Source organism: Enhydra lutris, unplaced genomic scaffold (genome assembly GCF_002288905.1).
Source record: "Enhydra lutris kenyoni isolate GAN:26980312 unplaced genomic scaffold, ASM228890v2 scaffoldscaffold2, whole genome shotgun sequence".
In the NCBI taxonomy this organism is placed as follows: Eukaryota; Metazoa; Chordata; class Mammalia; order Carnivora; family Mustelidae; genus Enhydra; species Enhydra lutris.
The window spans coordinates 24,390,221-24,409,558 of NW_019154086.1; the positions used below are offsets into that span (position 1 = coordinate 24,390,221).

Below are 19,338 nucleotides of genomic sequence, written 5' to 3' on the forward strand. Positions count from 1 at the left end.
TTATAGATGCTGAATATGCAAAAGTGAGTAATATGTGATTTGATCTAAAGCTCAAAATATAGTTATTACATACACAATTTGGCACTTTTATAGTGAGTTTCAATAGGACGATACAAATTAATTTGTATGTGAGTTATATTTGTTCAATTGTTTTGGTACCCCCTAATATTCAAGTTGCAGAACACACACACACACACACACACACACACACAAACACACACACACACACACACACTATGTTGGGATTCAGATACATAGAAATAAGCATGATTGTGTGTTTATGCGTCTATGTCTGCAAAGGAAAATTATTTAAATGATTCCATTTGTCTTTAAAGATTAATCTTAGAAGCTTCTAGGAAACCATAAACTTCAGTATAAGTTTTGTTTTCTACTGTAGTATTTATGGCATTTTACTATAGATATTTTTCTTTTGTTTATTTTTTTATTATGTTCAGTTAACCAGCATATTGTATATCATTAGTTTTTGATGTATTTTCAACAGTTCATTAGTTGCTTTTAACACCCAGTGCTCACCACAACATGTGCCCTCCATAATACCCATCACCCAGTTACCTCACTCCCCCCTACCCCCCTGCCCCGTAACCTTCAGTTTGTTTCCCGGAATCCAGAATCTCTCATAGTTTGTCTCCCTCTCTGATTTCTTCCCATTTTATAAAACGAATCAATCAACCTAGGATATAGTCTTATAGGTTAAAATAGAGCCAGTATGATTGCATTATTGGGAATGCATTCATGAATTAATAACTAAGTTGCTTGAATAGAATTCAGTGGCCATTTCATTGGTCATATAATTAAGAATAAATGTACAATTAATTAATTTAATTTAAGAAAGCTATCTTTGGGTAGGTTTTAAAGACTGAACAGATTTTACGCACTTAATTAAATGAAACCAGCGATGGTACTTTGTCAAATTTATAAATATATTAGTCACAGAAAATTCCTCTAGAGGGAATCCAAAACTACTTCAAAATGTATTTGATGTCTATGTTTATCCTAAGGAGTTTCCTGTATATGAAATGAAGCAGTGACCATGATCTTCAAAAAAACAGTATTTTATTTATTCTTTGCTATTTACTAGCATCACTACTTTACCTGTGTCTTCATATTTTTCTGAGACAGATTGTATTATGAATTCATGTTCATCATCATATTTAAATATAGAGAAAATTTGTTTACTATATGAAAATTGCTTTGTCTCTTCTTTATATAAATACGTCAAAATAATAGAAGAAACTTGTGAAATTTTCACTGCTGTTATCCCTACTAATCATGATACTAAATAAGTATCTCCTTTTTATTTTATTTTTTGCTCAATTTTGCTCAATTGGTTACTAATTTTCTTCTAAGAATAGTAAATCTGCACATCTTCCTTTTTATATGTCAATCTCCTAAGCATAAGTTTATGCTATCTTATCTATCATTTTACTTAAATGTTAAACTATTACGGTAAAAAATAATTTACATGTAAGGCACAGGTTAAAACTATCCCACAGTCTCTTACAGCTTTATTAAAAATTTATTTGAAGAAGAATTTCATATTATTTGGCTCCAAATACTAATTTTACCAAAATTGGAGAAAAGGTCATCTTTGAAATATAATTCTCCATGCGGTGGTAGTTTTTAAATGTGAATATTTACTATAGTTAAAGGAAAATTAGATAACTTGAACTATCATTTGTAATGTTTTTTATTTTTCTATTCATATTTCTTGCCTAAATACTATAAGTCGGGCACAATTTCAGGTTGTAAACAAAGCAACCAGATGATGGTTTGCATGGAGCTTATGCTCTGTCTTAGTTTGTTCTGGCTGATATAACAAAATACTACAGATGTGGTACTTTATAAACAACAGAAATTCATTGCTCACAATTCTGCGGACTATAGCATGATCAGCTTCTGGTGAGGACCCTCTTCCTAACTGATAGCTCCTTCTCACTGTGTCTTCACATGCTAGAAGGGACAAAGGATCCCTTTAAAGTCTCTTTGATAAAGGCACCAATCTCATTCATGATGGCCTGCCCTTATGGCTGAAGTGTCTCCCAAAGTTTCCGGCTCCTAATACCATCACCTTATTGGGGAGCACACAATCCTTCAAGTCAGAGCACTCAGTAATGAGGAAAGAGAAAAATTTACAGTTAAAGTCAATTTTTAATATTACTCAGCCATAAAAAATAATTAAATCTCGCCATTGACAGCAACATGGATGGAGCTAGAAATTATTATGCTAAGTAAAATAAGTCAGACAGAGCAAGACAAATACCATATGATTTCATTCATATGTGGGATTTAAGAAACAAACTTATAAACAAAGGGGGGAAAAGAGAGAGAGGGTGGCAAACCAAGAAATAGACTCTTAACTCTAGAGAACAAACTGCTGGCTACCAGAGGTAGGATGGGTGGGGGGATGGGTGAAATAGATCATGGGGAATAAGGAGTGCACTTGCTATGATGAGCACCAGGTGATGAATGCAAGTGTTGAATCACTGTATTGTATCCTTGAAATTAATATTACCCTGTATTTTAACTAATTGGAATTTAAATGAAGACTTAAAAAAATGTATATATGAGGAAATCAAGACTGGCTATTTTAATGGAATCATCAAGGCAGACCTGTCTGAAGAGATGGTAGGATGAGCATAGAACAAAGAGCTACAATCTGGGAAGATACAGGTACTGTGTATCCTATGAATTAATTTATTGCAATGTGTGTATTTTTAAATGTCATTTCTGTATTGAAATTTGGAAATTGAGTCACAATGTTGGTATTCCTGTGGAATACTGCATTAGAAAGCTTATGAATCCATTTGGAAGGCAGAGATTCCCTCAGGAAAATAATGGTTAACTACTAAATTCTAACTGTCTACTTCCAATCTGTATTTGGATCTCAAATTTCATATGTGAAGAACTGAATTCTCAATATTTTGCTTCAAACATGCTCTTGCAGCAGTTTCTATCTCAGTAATGGCAACTCCATTCATCCTTCCAATTTCTCAGGCCAGAATCCTTAGTGTCATCCTTGCCTTCTCTCTATTTCTATTCCATTGGCTAATTTCTAGGGCACTGCCTACCTTCAAAATACATTCAAGATCTGACCATTTCTTTCAATTTCTACCACTACGTCCCTGGTTCAAACAACCATCATCTCTCACCTAAATTATTCCCATAGTATCTGTAGACTCTTCCCAGAATTCCAGCCAGAGGATCTTTTGAAAAATATTAAGTGAAGTCTTATCCTTTCTTTGTGCAAACCCTCCAATTATTTCTTCTCTTACCGAGAGTAGACATAAAAATCATACAGTGACCTACAGGTCACTAAATAATGTGGCATATCTCACCACTCCAGCCTTGCCTCAGACTATCCCCTCCCTGGCTAGCTCCACTCTAGCCACACTCTCTCACTCACTTTTCAAGGAAAACTCCAGATGCACATCTCTCTTGTAGCCTTTGCTGTCTATTCCTTCTGTTGAAATGCTCTTCCTCCAAAACACTGTTTAGCTCATTGCTCTCCTCCTTCAAGTCTCCACTTAAAAGTTTTTTGTGTGTTTGTTTGTTTGTTTTTTCCATTCAAATATTGCAGAGTTTCTCTACCCAGAGGTAACCAAAATCAAAGTTAAGCACTCAGGCTTTCAGACTTCAAAGTTGGCTCAAGATTCCTTTTTTTTTTTTTAAAGATTTTATTTATTCATGAGAGAGAGAGAAAGTGGGAAAGAGAGAGAGCAGGAGGAGGAGCAGAGGAAGAGAGACAAGCAGACTCCACACTGAGTGTGGAGCCCGATATAGAGCTTGATCTCAGAACCCTGAGATCATGACCTCAGCCAAAACCAAGAGTTGGATGCTGAACTGACTGAGCCACCCAGGTGCCCTGAAGTTGGCTCAAGATTTCTGATACTAGTTGTAGATTCAAGGTTACCAGGGCTACCTCACTTCAGACTAGCTGGCTACAAATTTGAGATCCCTAAGGACTTTCTCAGATTTAATCATGCCCTAGAATGATTCACAGAACTCAGGAGGGTTCTATAAATACAATTGGAATTCTTGTATAATAGAAGGATATATTAGAACCATGAGAGACTGTGGACTCTGAGAAACAAACTGAGGGTTTTGGAGGGGAGGGAATGGGGGGATGGGTGAGCCTGGTGGTGGGTATTAATGAGGAAGCACCTGGTGTGGTGCATAAACAATGAATCTTGGAACACTGGAAAAATAAAATTTAAAAAGAAAAAAAAAGGAACCTGTCTGGGCACCTGGGTGGCTCAGTTGGTTAAACATCTGCCTTTGGCTCAAGTTGTGATCCCAGGGTCCTGGGATCGAGTCCCACATCAGGCTCCTTCCTCATCAGGGAAACTGCTTCTCCCTAATGCCCTCCCCACACTTGTGCTCTCTCTCTCTCTCTCTCTTTCTCTCAGTCTCTCTCACAAAAATAAATAAATAAAATCTTAAAAAAAAAATCCAAAGAAGAGATACATAAACAAGATCTGGTACTCACAGGATTCCAAAGGTAAAGCTTCTGTAACCTCAGAGATGCATTACCTTCAGGGCATTAATTGTGGCAATGTGCACATGGAGTATTGCTAGCCTAGGGAAGCTCACCTGAGCTTGAGGTCCAGAGTGTTATTGTAGTTTTATTACATAGGCATAATCAATTAATTTATTAGCCATTGTGTTCGAACTCAATCTTCAGCCTCCTCCCCTTCCAGGAGGTCATGTTGATATCACCTGACTCAAAGTCCCACCCTTCTAATCCCATCGTTGGTCTTTCTGGTATGGCCGTTCCTTCCCTGAGATTATCAGTGTGAGCAGGCTCACCCTGAATCCTACCTTTAGTGAAAGCCATCAGGTGCCCACCATGAGTCATCTTGTTAGCATAAACAATTAGGTACAGTGCAAAATTCCAAAGATTTATGGGCAAAGGCCAATGAAATTCATGATTACACACTCCTTAACCACTGTCCCATCTCTAGCAACTCTTACTAACATATTATATATTTTCCTTATTTGTCTTATTTATTGTCTATCTTCTTCAAAGAAAGAAAACTGCAATGGTCAAGAATTCCTATTTTTTAATCTTTGTTGATTTTCTGTGACTTAAATAAGCCTGACATAGTATGCACTCAATTAATAATTGTTGAATGAATAGACGAATTTTGTTTTGACAAATTCAGATTCCCTTACAGCCCCTCTATTCATTAAATTAAAATATAATTTTATTTAAGTGTGACCTGACATAGAATAGGAATCTATGAATATTTGTATATTTAAGAAATTATCCGATATAATCTGTATTCCCTTAGCCCTCTCAGGATGATAGAATATTTCATCGGACCTTTCAATTTTCAACTACAAATTATGGCTTTATTTTATTAGATTGTAAGGTACACTGAAATATATTCAGTTTAAAATCATTGTATACCTTCTTAGACATCACTGTCTCTGAATTCCTATCAAAAAAATCTTATTCCTATGTTAGGATTGATGGGAATCCTGGGGTTTTTAATCCCAAGAAAACTTGACACATGGAACTGAATGTATACTACTTCATATAAGGCATCCTGAGTCAATTAATGTCTTTTTTATAAATCTATTCATAAAATAAGATATCAAATCTATGCTCAAATATCAATGACAAGCAGGTAATTTCCTGAAATAAAGATGTGAGGAAAATACTCTGCCTTTTGGTTAAATAAACTATGTCAAAACTTTTCAAACTTACATAAGAAGAAAAGTATAATGGATGATCTTTAGACCACTTTTGTATACCACAATGTAGAACAAAAATCTCATAGTAAAAATAGAACAGAGAGTTTTCTATCTCATGGAAAATTTTAGGTATTACAGCTTCAAACTCTTTATTTTGTGACAAGAACAGGAAATACTTTTGATAAATAACAGAGCCAAGATGTTTAAATATACCTTATAATTTTGAGATTAAAATTATATAGTGTTTCAGAATTGTGTATCTGGAAAATGTGTTGCATTTCAAAGTCTTTAATTGATACAGATAGAAAGAGAATTATATCTCTTGTTAAGTTTTAAAGTCTTTGAAGATTTCTTCAAATTACACAGTAAAATGTTCCATCACTTCAATAGCTATTTCAATCACTTTTTGAAAATGATATCTGCATCCATAGGCAAAGGAATTTTATTATCTCTGAATTGCATTTTGGAATGTCATGAGATATTTCATAGAACAAAGTTTGTCAAATGAACAGGGGCAGTGCCAGTAGTGGTTTGCTCTTGAACTCGAGTACGAGTCAGCTTTGTTCAAGTCACCATTTGCAGAAGCCAGAAAAGAATGAGCAGTTAAAATGGTGCCATAAGTTAGAGTGGAATTAGAAGGGAAGTGGGCAATTTAGGAACATAAGAATTGCTGTACCGAATCAGACCAATGGTTCTCCTGGTTTAATATCCAGCCTCCAGCAGCTGTACTTGTTAGTTTCTAAAGCTTTTAAAAGAAAGGGAAAAGACTACATAATTCACCTAGACAAGCGTGCCATCTATGATCTGGAGAAATTTTCTTCATGACCTCTCTCAAATAATACCCTAAAGCAGGAGGTTTCAATCCTCTTATGATATTGGTTTAGCTTGAATAACTTGGTTATTAATAATTTTTTTAATCATCTCATTCCTACATAAAATCAACTAGTCCATCAAAAAGCTACTTATCTCCAAAGCTCCTGAATTCACGTCTGCTTCTATGATGAAATATGAATTTGTGGTTCTTATATGATACAAGTTCTTGATGGCAAAATTTGTTCTAGATCACCATGCTCAATGAATGCCTATTTCTCCTTCCAAATCTACTGGGTTTACAGGCTTGTGGCCAAAAGAAATCTTATATCTGCTATCACTACTACCAACTTTCTATCTGTTACCAATCTACAAAGATATTTGAATAAAGAAGGAATTTGTATGCTGGACTTTTAGAAAAGTTCAACTGGAGTTTTTCTTACATGATTTTACTTAAGGTAGAATGAATCTAGGAGAGAGAGGAATGAATTACTTATCCTTATCACTTCAGTCTTCTGTTTATGATAGAAGTACATGTAACTACTTTTTAAGTTTCTTGGTTATTCTGGATAACCTCCAGGTCAATATTTCTAAAATGTTATGTTCAAAATAAGCCATTTAGTCAAAAATCCCTCAAGTATAGTAAAAGCCTACAGTTACAGTCTAAACCATTTTCCTAGGCTGTCAGATCTTAATGTGATAACACTAATATCCTAAAGCTGTAACTCTAAGAGGATCTCCTCTATCCTATATTCCAAGAAAACTTGTTTTTTCATTGTGTTTTGACCTAAGATGAACACTCATTAATTGGAACGATGTAATTCTCTTCCCTTTCTCTAGCTTTCCCAAAGTCTCTTTCTCGTTCAGTTCCTTATTTACTCTTCTTACTTCAGCTTAAAGCTCTTTCCTTCAGATAATTTCTTTTCAAACTTAGTAATTATTCCCTCTTCTGACAATTTGTGTCCCTTTGTTTATGTTTGCTTTAGGCTACCATATATTGGTTCTTTGTTTTCATGAATGTTCTTCCTTGTAAATTTTCAGGGGGAAAACTATGTTTCCCATGTTTATTTGTATTTCCAGATCCTAGAGCGGTGTTTAGCTCATAATCATAAAAATAAATTAAAGGTAAATCAGTAGAATTGGCAATGACTAACTACTTGGAGCCACTAGCAAATGTTTACTCTTTGAGTTTGTGTTTGTGTGACCTAGGTAACACCATATTATTGAGTGCTACAGAGGTATAAACAAACCCCAAACTACACATTTCTAAAAAAATAGAATCAAGTGTTTTTGATGTAAAAATCACAATAAAAGATATGGGGAATATCAGCACAAAAAGAGAATATGAGAAAGAGAATCTGAATTGACCTAGTCCATGCCCCTGGGAAATGAAGGAATCCCAAGCTTGATAGCTGGGGCAAAGTCAAGGGAGTGAAATAGAGAAGGGAATTTCTAAGTAACTGTCCCTAATTCCTGTTGGTTGACTCTTGCAAAGACTATCTGAGAGTAAGCTTGAGAATATGAATGTCACCATGTATGTTAAGTTTATCTGAACCCATTGGGGAATTATTGAAGCATTTTTCATCAGTGAGCAGATCTATAAGAATGTAAGATCAACTTAAAAGTGAGACGGAAAGGAGTTTCCTATAGTAATGAAGTTACTTACATAATAGGACATGTAATCAGTCACAAACTCAGGCAGTAATGACAAGGGCAAATAGAATGACATGGATGCAAGATATTAGTAGAGAAGATTGGGTCTGAGGTAAAGGAAGAAAAGGAGACAAAAGGAACACTGCCCCTTCAAGCATGTTTAAGTGTGAAGAAAACATTAGCATTCTTGAAATAGAAAATATTTTTTTCTCCCTGTTTGTTAAGCAGAAATGCATGTAAAAGTTATTCTTTATTTATTTATTTATTTATTTATTTTTTTTAGTGAAGGGGAAAGTTATTCTTTAAATTTTAAGTCTTACACTTTTAATTTAGTGCTTCAAGTTGCTGAAAACATTCCACCCAGTTCATTTTTACTTGACATCATCAAAACAAATCCACATTTTTTTCTGACTTTTTTAAAGCTGTTGTTGGTTTTTGAGAATAATATTCTTTCTCTCTAACAATGATTTCAGTAGAACTATAATATCTCTCTTTAATTTTTTAGAAATCCCGATGGAACCCAGCACAATAGCACAAGATGGCCTGCCTTCAAAAACACTGACCAGAAATATTTAACCTTGAATGGAGAGTCACCAAGGGTATACACTAAACTACGTGCTCAACAATGCCGATTCTGGACACTATATTTTCCCAAAGTCTTGGAAATGACAGGTGTGTGGTTTTTTTTAGTATTTCGTCAAATAATTGGTTGTTAATTATGTAAAAGGGAGAAAAGGTAGAGTATTCTAGGCACAGTGATGGTGTTAATATGTGAATTTACAACTACTTGATTTTTTCACAACTTTCTTCTAGCAAGTTTAGATATATTTAAGGGCTTACTATATGACCAGCACTTTAGTAGTAAAATAAAGAAAACTGAGGTAGAGATTTTCCCCTAGAGGAACATAAAACCTAATAGTAGAACTAAAATAGGGCACTACTTTCTATTCAGCTCATCTTTGTGGAATTAATTAATGAAAAACGAATAAATAAACAAAAAATAAGCAATGTATAGAACTAAAAATATAATTTTAAAAAATATAGAACGAATATAATTTATACTCAAAGAGAAGTAAAAACAAATTTATTGATAAATAGAACTCTTGATTTCTAAGGGGAGGGCAACCCTCCAGAATTTAAATATTTAAAAACACAATCCGAATATTTCTAAATATTCTAAGCTTTGAGACATTTATCAGAACACACACATATGTTACACAATACAATAAACAGTAATTTAGTTAACTAATCTTAAGGAAGGGATTCCGTAAGCTTATATAAGGAAATCTAGGAAAATTGGTTCTGATTATAGTGTTATTTCAAAATTCATTAGTAAGAAAATATTTAAATTAACTTGAAGGATCAGCTTGAGTGATCACCTCTTCTGTGAGGAAAATGACATACATATCTCATTCACTTGCCAGTTTTAAAATGCCCAGCTGTTTCTAACCCATGTGACTCCTCAGGCCTTGACTTTTCAAGTAAAAGTAATTGACTTTCAGCCATCAGACATATTGCTGCCCAGTTTCCTTAGACTTTACCACTCTGTTCATCATAATACTCTGTAATTTGGGGGCCATGTTAGATATTACAATAGAGTAGATGCTGTAGTTTCCTGTTTAGAGAGGTTGGGGGTTAGTTTCAGGCAAACATGGGCATCTCAGAGCTGTATTTGATTGTTTAATATGCTTTTTAATTATCAGACATTACTCACCAAAATTATAATTATGTACTCCATCTGTTTGGGAGATGTTTCTGATATACCAGTGCTCTGTGTATTACCAAATGTTCTGTGACATAATATATATCCAGAGATGGGCTTCTGCATCCCTTGGCAAAGCTACAGTGTTGTCCTTGTGTTCTCTGGGTGTGAATAATAATGAGGTAACCTGCTTAATCTTCCAAGAGACCAAAAGAGGTACCATTTAACATAACCCAGAATACATGTTTTTAATCTTTACTTAAAATATCTTTAAATGAGAAGGTCATAACTGAGGGGTAACGAAAAGGGGTGGGGAGGATTTTAAATGACCAATTTATTACAAGCCAAACTACTCGTTCTGGTTTGAGCTGCTGTGGTCTGTTGCTATTTATTTGCGGGTAGATTAAAATTTAAGTATCAGCAATTTTTGAAGATGTACTTCAAAATCCCTATCTCTCAATACTCAGCTGCCTTAAAGCGGGCTGAACAAACAAGCTCCCAAGTTTTTGGCTAGCTGCCACTCCTTCTAGGCAGTGCCGAACTCCTTTCTAGTTTGAGCAACGCTGAGCTGTACGGAAATAGTAGGCCTTGCTCTGGATTAATACCGTGCTCTGGAATTGTTCCAAAGTACCTTAAAAACATAATTTTAGCCTTCAGCATTTTTTTAGATAACTCACCCCAAAAAGTTTATATTAAATATATTTTATAAACTGTAAAGTAAATGCATGATAGAATTGTTGTAACATCAACACATCCTCATTAATAATAAAAAATGTTTTACATTTAAACAGAACCAGTTTGGGCACTTGAGTGGCTCAGCTGGTTTAAGTGCCTATCTTAGGCTCAGGTCATGACCCTAGGTCCTGGGATCAAGTCCCGCATCAGGATCCCAGCTCAGTGGGGAGTCTGCCTTACCTTCTGCCTCTGTCTCTCTCTCTCTATCTCTCACAAATAAATAAATAAAATCTTTATTACAAATAATAATAATAATAAATAAACAGAACCAGTTTGAAGTTATATTTTTTTTTTTAGATTTTACAAATGAATAATGTAGGGTGATTAAAAAGATTAAGAACACATGTTCTTAGCATATTTTGTGTATTTCAAGGCGTAAAACGTCACACATTTCAGTATTGGATATTTTGAGAATTGGGGTTATTCACATGACCTGGGCTGAAGTTCCTATGGAAATATTACATTTTTAAAAAAGCAGTTCTATATGTAAAGGAAAATTTCAGAGGAAAACTATTGACTGGGTTTCTTAAAGGTGGGAATGTTTACCTCACTCAAGATGGAAACCCAATGAGATTTATAAGTACCACTTGAGAAGTAGTTTACATTTAAGCAATAAATGTTCTCAAATAAAATGATCCTTAAGACTTGTTTAAACACAGGAATTCTAGCACTTAAAGTTCAGACTATACTTCAGCATATGCCTGTGCTATTAGGGTGTGCACCAGCAAGAAATAAAATGTGCAGTATTTGTTTTAAATGTTATCAAATTCAAAATTTTCACTAGAAAATGTAACTGCACAATATTTCACAATTGTTTGAAAAAGAAAGAAAAAGAAATAGTGAAATGACCCATTCAATGTCAATAAGGTATCAGTATTTCTCACTAATAGTGAAAGAATAAATTAACTTAAAGGAAAAAACCACTTTGACCTTCAACTCCTCCCAATACATAAAAATATTAGATCCAGTGGTTTTTCATTTGTTTCATTTTAAAAACAAGCATACATCAAAGATATTGCAGCTTGGTTCCAGACCACCACAATAAAGCAAATATTACAATATAGTGAGTCAATTAATTTTTTACTTGCCCAATCTATACAAAAGTTTTATTTACTACGTTTCACTAAAAAAAAAAAAAAAAAGTAAAAAAAAGTTATATTTACATGATGTTGTAGTCCATTATGTATGTAGCAGTATTATGCCTAAAAAAATAAGGAACACACTTAATTTAAAGATATTTTATTGCTAAAACGCTAACCATCATCTGAGCTTTCAGTGAATCATAATATTTTTATTGGTGGAGGGTCTTGCCTGGATGTTCATGGCTCCTACTGATCAGGGCTAATGGTTGCTGAAGGCTGAGGTGGCTGTGGCAATTTCTTCAAATAAGACAATAACGAAGTTCGCACATCCAGTGACTCTTCCTTTCATGAATGATTTTGCTATAGCCTGCGATACTGTTTCATAGCATTTGACCCACAGTAGAACTTCTTCAAAACTGGGGTCAATCCTTTTAAAGCCCACTGCTGTGTTATCAACAGAATTTATATAATATTCTAAATTCTCTGTGGTCATATCAACAGTCTTCACAGCATCTTCACAAGGAGTAGATTCCACCTCAAGAATCCACTTTCTTTGTTCATCCAAAGGAAGCAACTCTTCATCCTTTAAAGTTTTATCATGAGGTTGCAGCAATTCAAATATGATAACAATGAAAAGATTGAAATATTGCAAGAATTACCAAAATGTGACACAGAGACATAACGTAAGCAAATGCTGTCAGAAAAATTGTGTGGATAGGACCTACGCGATGCAGGGTGGCCACCAACTTTCAATTTATTAAAAATGCAGTATTTGGGATACCTGGGTGGCTCAGTGGGTTAAGCCTCTCTGCCTTCGGCTCAGGTCATGACCCCAGGGTCCTGGGATCGAGCCCCACCCCTCATTGGGCTTTCTGCTCAGCAGGGAGCCTGCTTCCCTTCCTCTCTCTCTGCCTGCCTCTCTGCCTGCTTGTGATCTCTGTCTGTCAAGTAAATAAATAAAATCTTTGAAAAAAAAAATGCAGTATTTGCAAAGCACAATACAGTGAAGTCCCATGGAATGGGTATGCCTGTATGCAAAGTGTTCACCAAACCTCGCCTGAGTTTAGAGCAGTTCATTCTGCAGTAGCAGTCGTGGTTCACTCTCATCCCACACTCAGGATCATAACAGGACAACTAATGCGTTTCTGATCTGCAACATCAAGAATTATATATTCCTCGGTAACTTTATTAATTGGGTAACAAATGGGAAAATAAGCAAGTAATGGGAGCAAAAGAGATTTTTAGTGAAATCTCAGAGTACTTGAATTATTTTTTATTATAATGATTAGCACAATTCAAAATCCAATTAATTTTTTCTTCTAACTTTACCTCCGTGAATAATTTTGAGTTGATTCACCTGTCCTGTATTCTTTCTCAATGTCTCAGACTTGATTACATAGACTCTGTTCTGGTGAAATACTGCTCTCACTCTTTTTTCATTGACAAGACAAAAAGTAGCCTAATTAGTATTATTCTTTCTGTTGGGGAGAAAGTTTGACTTTTTCTTTTTTCAAAATAAGCCAACAATATGGACAAATCAAGGATCACGAAAGTCCTGAAAAAGTTGTGTCAGTATGTTTATGAACTACTGGTATTGATCTAGCTGTAGATGGATTCAATAAGGAGCAAAGTTAAGAATAAATTTTTGCAAAAGGGCAATAAATTCATTAGTGGAGCTCCCAATAGGTGTATAGAGCTCAATTTCATAATGTACATACCAGCCAATTTATCCTTCATAGTATCACTGCAAAATAGTGATCACCCACCTCATTTACCATTGGAAACCTAGTTTCAAAAGTTATGAATTTTTTTCTATGTCACTAATATAGTAAGTGATCAGGCTGGAATTTAACCCATGTCCCACCATAGACTATATAATGTCCCTTCTTTCACAGTGTAGTACCTTGTTAACTACAAAACAAATAGATGTACGTCTCACAGATAATAAATCTATAGTCACTTAAGTAGTATTCCAGTTTGGAGGAAGAGAAGTAGGGGGAAGGAAAAAACCTAAGTTTGGTTTTGATTTATGTCATGGGACTCAAAATTTTTATTATCTTTTCACTGTGTTGTATTCAGTTGTGAATTGTATTAGAAAATAATCAAATGTTTCATGTTTTATTGTTTCAATCAATGCTCAGTATTATTAAATAAAGTGGTCAGGTCTACAAAGCATTTGTACACTAAAAAGCAAAGTATTTCAATTCACTAAATTGTATAGTGTTAGATTATGATACACAAGGAAATATATTTACATTTATATGAGTCAATGAATTTGGTATTCTATGCACAAGAAAAGAAAATCGAATCTAAGACCTTTTCTCTGAGTATTAAAATTCATGGAGTAAGTGGTAGATTACTATCACTTATTTGTTATACCAAAAAGTTTGTTCTTTCTGAACTTTAGAGCCTTATTTGGCATAACATTTAAAAAAGCATTTAATTATAAAAAATACCAAACGAGTAGATCATTTGGTGTGATATTTAATGTCTTTCACATCTAATGTTTTTTAGAAAAGTTCTATTATTTACAAAATAATTACAGTCATTGACCTTCTAAAAGCCATTTTGTAAATGGGACATTTTTGTATATATTCTCAAATATTTATACAAAGTCCAAGTAGTATGAACACTTCAAACTTACATATATCCTAAATTACAGGGGATATTTTAATAGCTGTATAAATGTTTTAAATATTTTGATTTTCATATATACAAAAATAAATCACTAATGTGCTCCATTGTTACTAGTATAAATAAAGATACATTTTCATGTATAATGTAGTGAGATCACATGAACTGTCTTCTCCAAATTAATATCTTCAGAGTTGTAATTAATTTTAAAAATGCCTAACTGTAAAGAATATATTTAAAAATTGTCAAGTCTTTATTTTCAGAATAGCTGAAATCCTGTAAGATCTTGTTCTTTAATTCAGTGACTAGAGCACAGCATCCTAAAAGTTTAAGAAGTAAGAGAAGTACAAATGTGTAAAATACTAATAGATTTAGTACATAGACCATTTTTGGTTAACTGCTTCACATATTTCTGGCATAAACACTCCCCTACTCTGACACATGCATACACTTTGCAAACTACTGGAAAGCAGAGATTGTCTTAGTCATCTTTCTAATTTGCAAAGCAATTAATAAACTGCTTTCATGTACTAGCTTCCATAAACTGCTTTCAATGACTATGCATTGTTTGGAATTAAAATATATGATACAGAGTGAGAGTAAAATCTACATGCACTGTCAGTTACAGAGTTACTCCTTAGGCATTAATAAATATATAAAAATATTTTCATCAGAAATAAGTCTGCTATATAATTATATATGTAAATGAGATGCATTTAATGGGATTTCTGTTATGCTTTGGAGTTCAAGATAATAATATCTATATATCTTCTTAGAAATGAAAGTAAATATATGTTATATAATATAATTAGATGTGATATATCAATTCATTTTCATATTTTTATGCTATATGCAATTTATACATACATATAATTTGCATTTTTATATAATGTATAAGGTTTTATTAAAAGCTTTCTAGGTAGCAAAAGAAGCTGATAATAAATAATGAAATATTAAAAATTATTGTGCAGTGTACTTGGAGAAAATGGCATCTATAATCAAAATTATTTTCAATTAATGTAAACAGATTAAAATTTAGATTAATACAACTTATTCCATGTTTTACAGGAAACATTGATGAAGCAGAACGAGAATGGAGAGCAGGATTCTATCGCTGGAACAATTACATGGTGGACTGGAAAAATCAATTTAACGATTATACTAGCAAGAAAGAAAGCTGTGCAGGTCTCTAATTAATAGATTTACCCTTTATAGAATGTTCGTTTTCCTGTAGATCAAGGTAAAAATATCAGTAGCTCTCTTACATACCTAGTAAGAAAGCTATTATACAGCTGAAACAAAAATGCCAGAAGGATAACATCGATTCTTCTCATCTTCCACTTAGTATTGTACCTAGCGTTTCAAAACCCAAATGGCTAGAACACGTTTAATTAAATTTTACAATATAAAGTTTGACGATTAATTATATGCATATTAAAATGATTTGCAGCTTCAAACTCTCTTTCCTGAGTAACTTTATAGATTTTTTTTTTCCTTGAAAATACCTGTATTCTACTTTTAGTTGTGTATTTTCATTACCACTCATAAAAAGGTATCTTTTTAAAAGGCAGTAGGTCTTGAAACATTGGAGACTAATTTACAATATTATTTCCCTTAAGAATTTATGAATTTAATGTCAACATGGGATATTAAAAGAAGCATAGGAAATAATTGGTTCCCCTTTTTTTTTTTTTTTTTTTATTTGAAGGCAAGAGAGAACCTTAAAGTAAAAGGCTTGGTCACTTTGAAACACCTAATGACTAAAACAAAATGTTGCTCCCAAGAGACAAAACATAAATGAATATAATTATTTCTGTTTTTATTTTTTAAAATATGTATGTTCTGAGTCCTCAAATTCTATTCTATTCTTCATTCTTTCAACTCTGGCCCTTCCTCACCTCCCCACTCCCAAAGTCTCTCCCAAAGGTGTACATCTGTAAACTATTCTTCCTGTAACTGAAAAATAAAACATGCAGATGAGCAGAAGTCTAAAGTCAGAAGTCATATACGATCTGGGGTGGGGAATTCTTGCCTTAGACACAGAAATATTAGGATTTTAATAGAGAAATTATTTAATTCCAGGGAAGAAATTTTATACTTTCTTCAGATAAATGATATTATTTTTATAATTTAAAAAAAATTACAAGGCTGCATTTACTAATAAGCATGACAACCAAACACATCCGTTGAATAAATTAAACAGGTAGTTCATTAACAGGAAGAAGTCAGAGATTTTAAATTTCAGAAAAGGGCAGTGAATGTTGATTATGTTAATTAAGTACTGAAATCCAGCACTAAAGATAGGACAAAGTATTTAATATATAGGTCTGTACACCATTGGTTAAAGCATGTCCCATTGTTCATTGGTCATAAGGATGTTCATAGTTAGATCCAGGATGGTCTGTCGTGCTCACTCAAAGTTTCAGGCCATTTTATCAGCTTCGGCTGATTAGAGAGAGAATTTATTATACAAACCAAGTCACTTCAGTGCTGTGTAAATGGAAATCTTTGCTTTAGAGTTCTTCCCTCCAGCCTATGATGAATGGAAAAACAAACAAAAACAAAAACAAAAACAAACAAAAAAAACAAATGATAGGCAAATGAGCAGACATTCCATTCTATACCACCACCTTTGTTTCAGTGCCATTCTTCCAGGATCCATTGTGTTTTCCCGAATCATTTGAGCTTCTGTTTGATGTAGAACCCTCTGAAATATAAAACAACAGGATGATGCCTCTTCAACAGCATTAAAGACCCTTTAAAGACACTCTTGATGAGACCAACAATTAGGAAAACATAATTATTTTTATAGAACACCTGTAACCTGACTTAAATGACAGGTTCTGGTCCTTGGAAAAGATCCCATGGATCACTTTGTCCCACCTTGGACAACCAGTTGGTTTGTACTTGAATTTTACTGTGACAACACTTGACTTCCTCTGAAGCTCATATCCAAATGCAACAAGAACTGTCAGCCAGCACATAAACCCCTCTGCGTTTGTTCTGTAAGTAAATTATTATGAATCCACTGTGTCCAGCACCATTGCATGAAGATAGGTTAAGTTTTTTCAAGGAAACACTGTATAACAGAGTCTATACAGATTCTCTTACTATGATTTCCATTTAAAAGGCAGTTTCAGTGCAGGATTTTAATTCAGGGACCCCAAGCCAGGGGAGAAATCTGTGCATAAAGTGATGGAAATAAGTATCTCGAAACACTTGGAGATTTGCCTTTCAGCAGGCTCATAGATGAAAGAACTTTTGGTTGTCTGAGATACTAGCAGTACAGAAGCATTAAAACCTAAAATGGCATAAAACCCTTCCCAGAAAGCAGAGTATAGGGAGATATTAGCATACATACACAAAGCCACGGAGGCCATCACCTAATTCTGGTAAAAATTTAAGGGACGTCTCTTGAAAGTATGAGGGAAAATTATGTCTAAGGTTGCAATAGAACAAATGGAATTAGTCCAACCAGTATCACAACACTTAGCTTGATCAATAATTTAAGCGAAAGCATTATTTCTTTCAATGTGGCACTCTTCATAAAACTCTGCATTATAGGGTTTATTGAAAATTGATTATCATTTGCGGTTTGGTATCCATGTATTATGCAGAAGGGTTAAGGTAACAAGTCACATACCTTCAAAAAAAAAAATACCATTATAACTTGTTTTATTTTTCAAATAAATTAGCTGCTAAATATTATCAGCATGAAGGCAAGGTAAGTAATTTCTGGCCAATCGGAATTTAATTTTCATGGATAAATCTTAACATAATTACAGCTGTGTCATTTTTAGCAGAATATTCAAATAAATGGAGCCTCTCTGACATTGCTGAAGAAGGATGACAAACTCAACAGCTAGTAAAATTTCCTGTTGTGTCTGTAACCTTACTGATTGCAACAAAGGTGTTTTCTTTACAAGTAGTTTGTTTTAAAATTAGGATGGTAAGGAAAATAAGACATATATATTTTTTAACTAAATGTACTTAATGTCATTGTAAACCCGCAGTGCGATTTATCAATTCAATCTTGGTGGAAACTTCAGATTATTGAAGAATAAAGTAAACACCAGATTTGAAAATATACACACTCAGGTACATGCATAAATACATACACTTATACATACAGGACTACTCTATTCATGTCCAGCAGATGTTCACATTGAAGAATTCATTAAATAGGCCCAAGACAGGGGAATAATAGGGAATTGGAGTATAGACAATCCCTGACTTACAATGGTTTGATTTAGGATTTTTTTGACTTTATAATAGTGTGAAAGCAATAGGAATTTAGTAGAAACCATACCTCAGGTTTTAAATTTTGATCTTTTCCCAGGATAGTGCTATGTGGTATGATGCTCTCATGATGCTGGGCAGTGACAGTAACCCACAGCTCCCAATCAGCTCTGCAATCATGAGGATAAACAACCTACCCATTTATAGCCATTGTGTACCCTTACAGCCATTCTTTCACTTTCAGTACCGAATTCAATAAATTACATGAGACATTCAATACTTTATTATAAAGTGGACTTTCTGTTCGACAATTATACCCAACTGTAAGCTAATGTAATTGTTCTGAGCACATTTCAGATAGGCTAGGCTAGACAATGAAGTTCAGTAAATTAAGTGCTTTAATTAAATGCATTTTTGACCTATAATATTTTCAACTTACAATGGGTTTACTGGGGTATAACCCCACTCATGGCAAGTCATGGAAGATCAGTATTAGAAAAAGAAAGTGCATGATGGTCATATGATGGTCATCTAATCATGCATGAGACACTGAAGTGAAATATAATCTATATTTTATAAATATATATTATTAGGTATTAATATATAATTATTAAAATATTACTAAATCATATAACATAATATAGATTGTATTAAGCCCAATTTTGATAAAATACAACAGTCACTTTGCCATGTCATTGACAAAAGCTGCTGTAACTACAAAATGTTTTACTTATAAATTGATTGAAAAGGCACATAACAGACCAA

The 19,338-nt window shown here is 33.7% G+C and overlaps 1 protein-coding gene across 1 annotated transcript in view; it reads left to right on the forward strand.

The window, feature by feature from the left end:
• LOC111150537 (butyrylcholinesterase) overlaps positions 1 to 16,027 on the forward strand; it is a 62,015-nt gene extending 45,988 nt beyond the window's left edge. The window contains exons 3-4 of the mRNA XM_022508035.1: positions 8,687 to 8,853; positions 15,403 to 16,027. Of these exons, the coding sequence (XP_022363743.1) occupies positions 8,687 to 8,853; positions 15,403 to 15,527 (292 nt within the window). The 3' untranslated portion in view covers positions 15,528 to 16,027. The remainder of the gene's footprint in view (positions 1 to 8,686; positions 8,854 to 15,402) is intronic.
• The last annotated feature ends 3,311 nt before the right edge of the window (positions 16,028 to 19,338 follow it).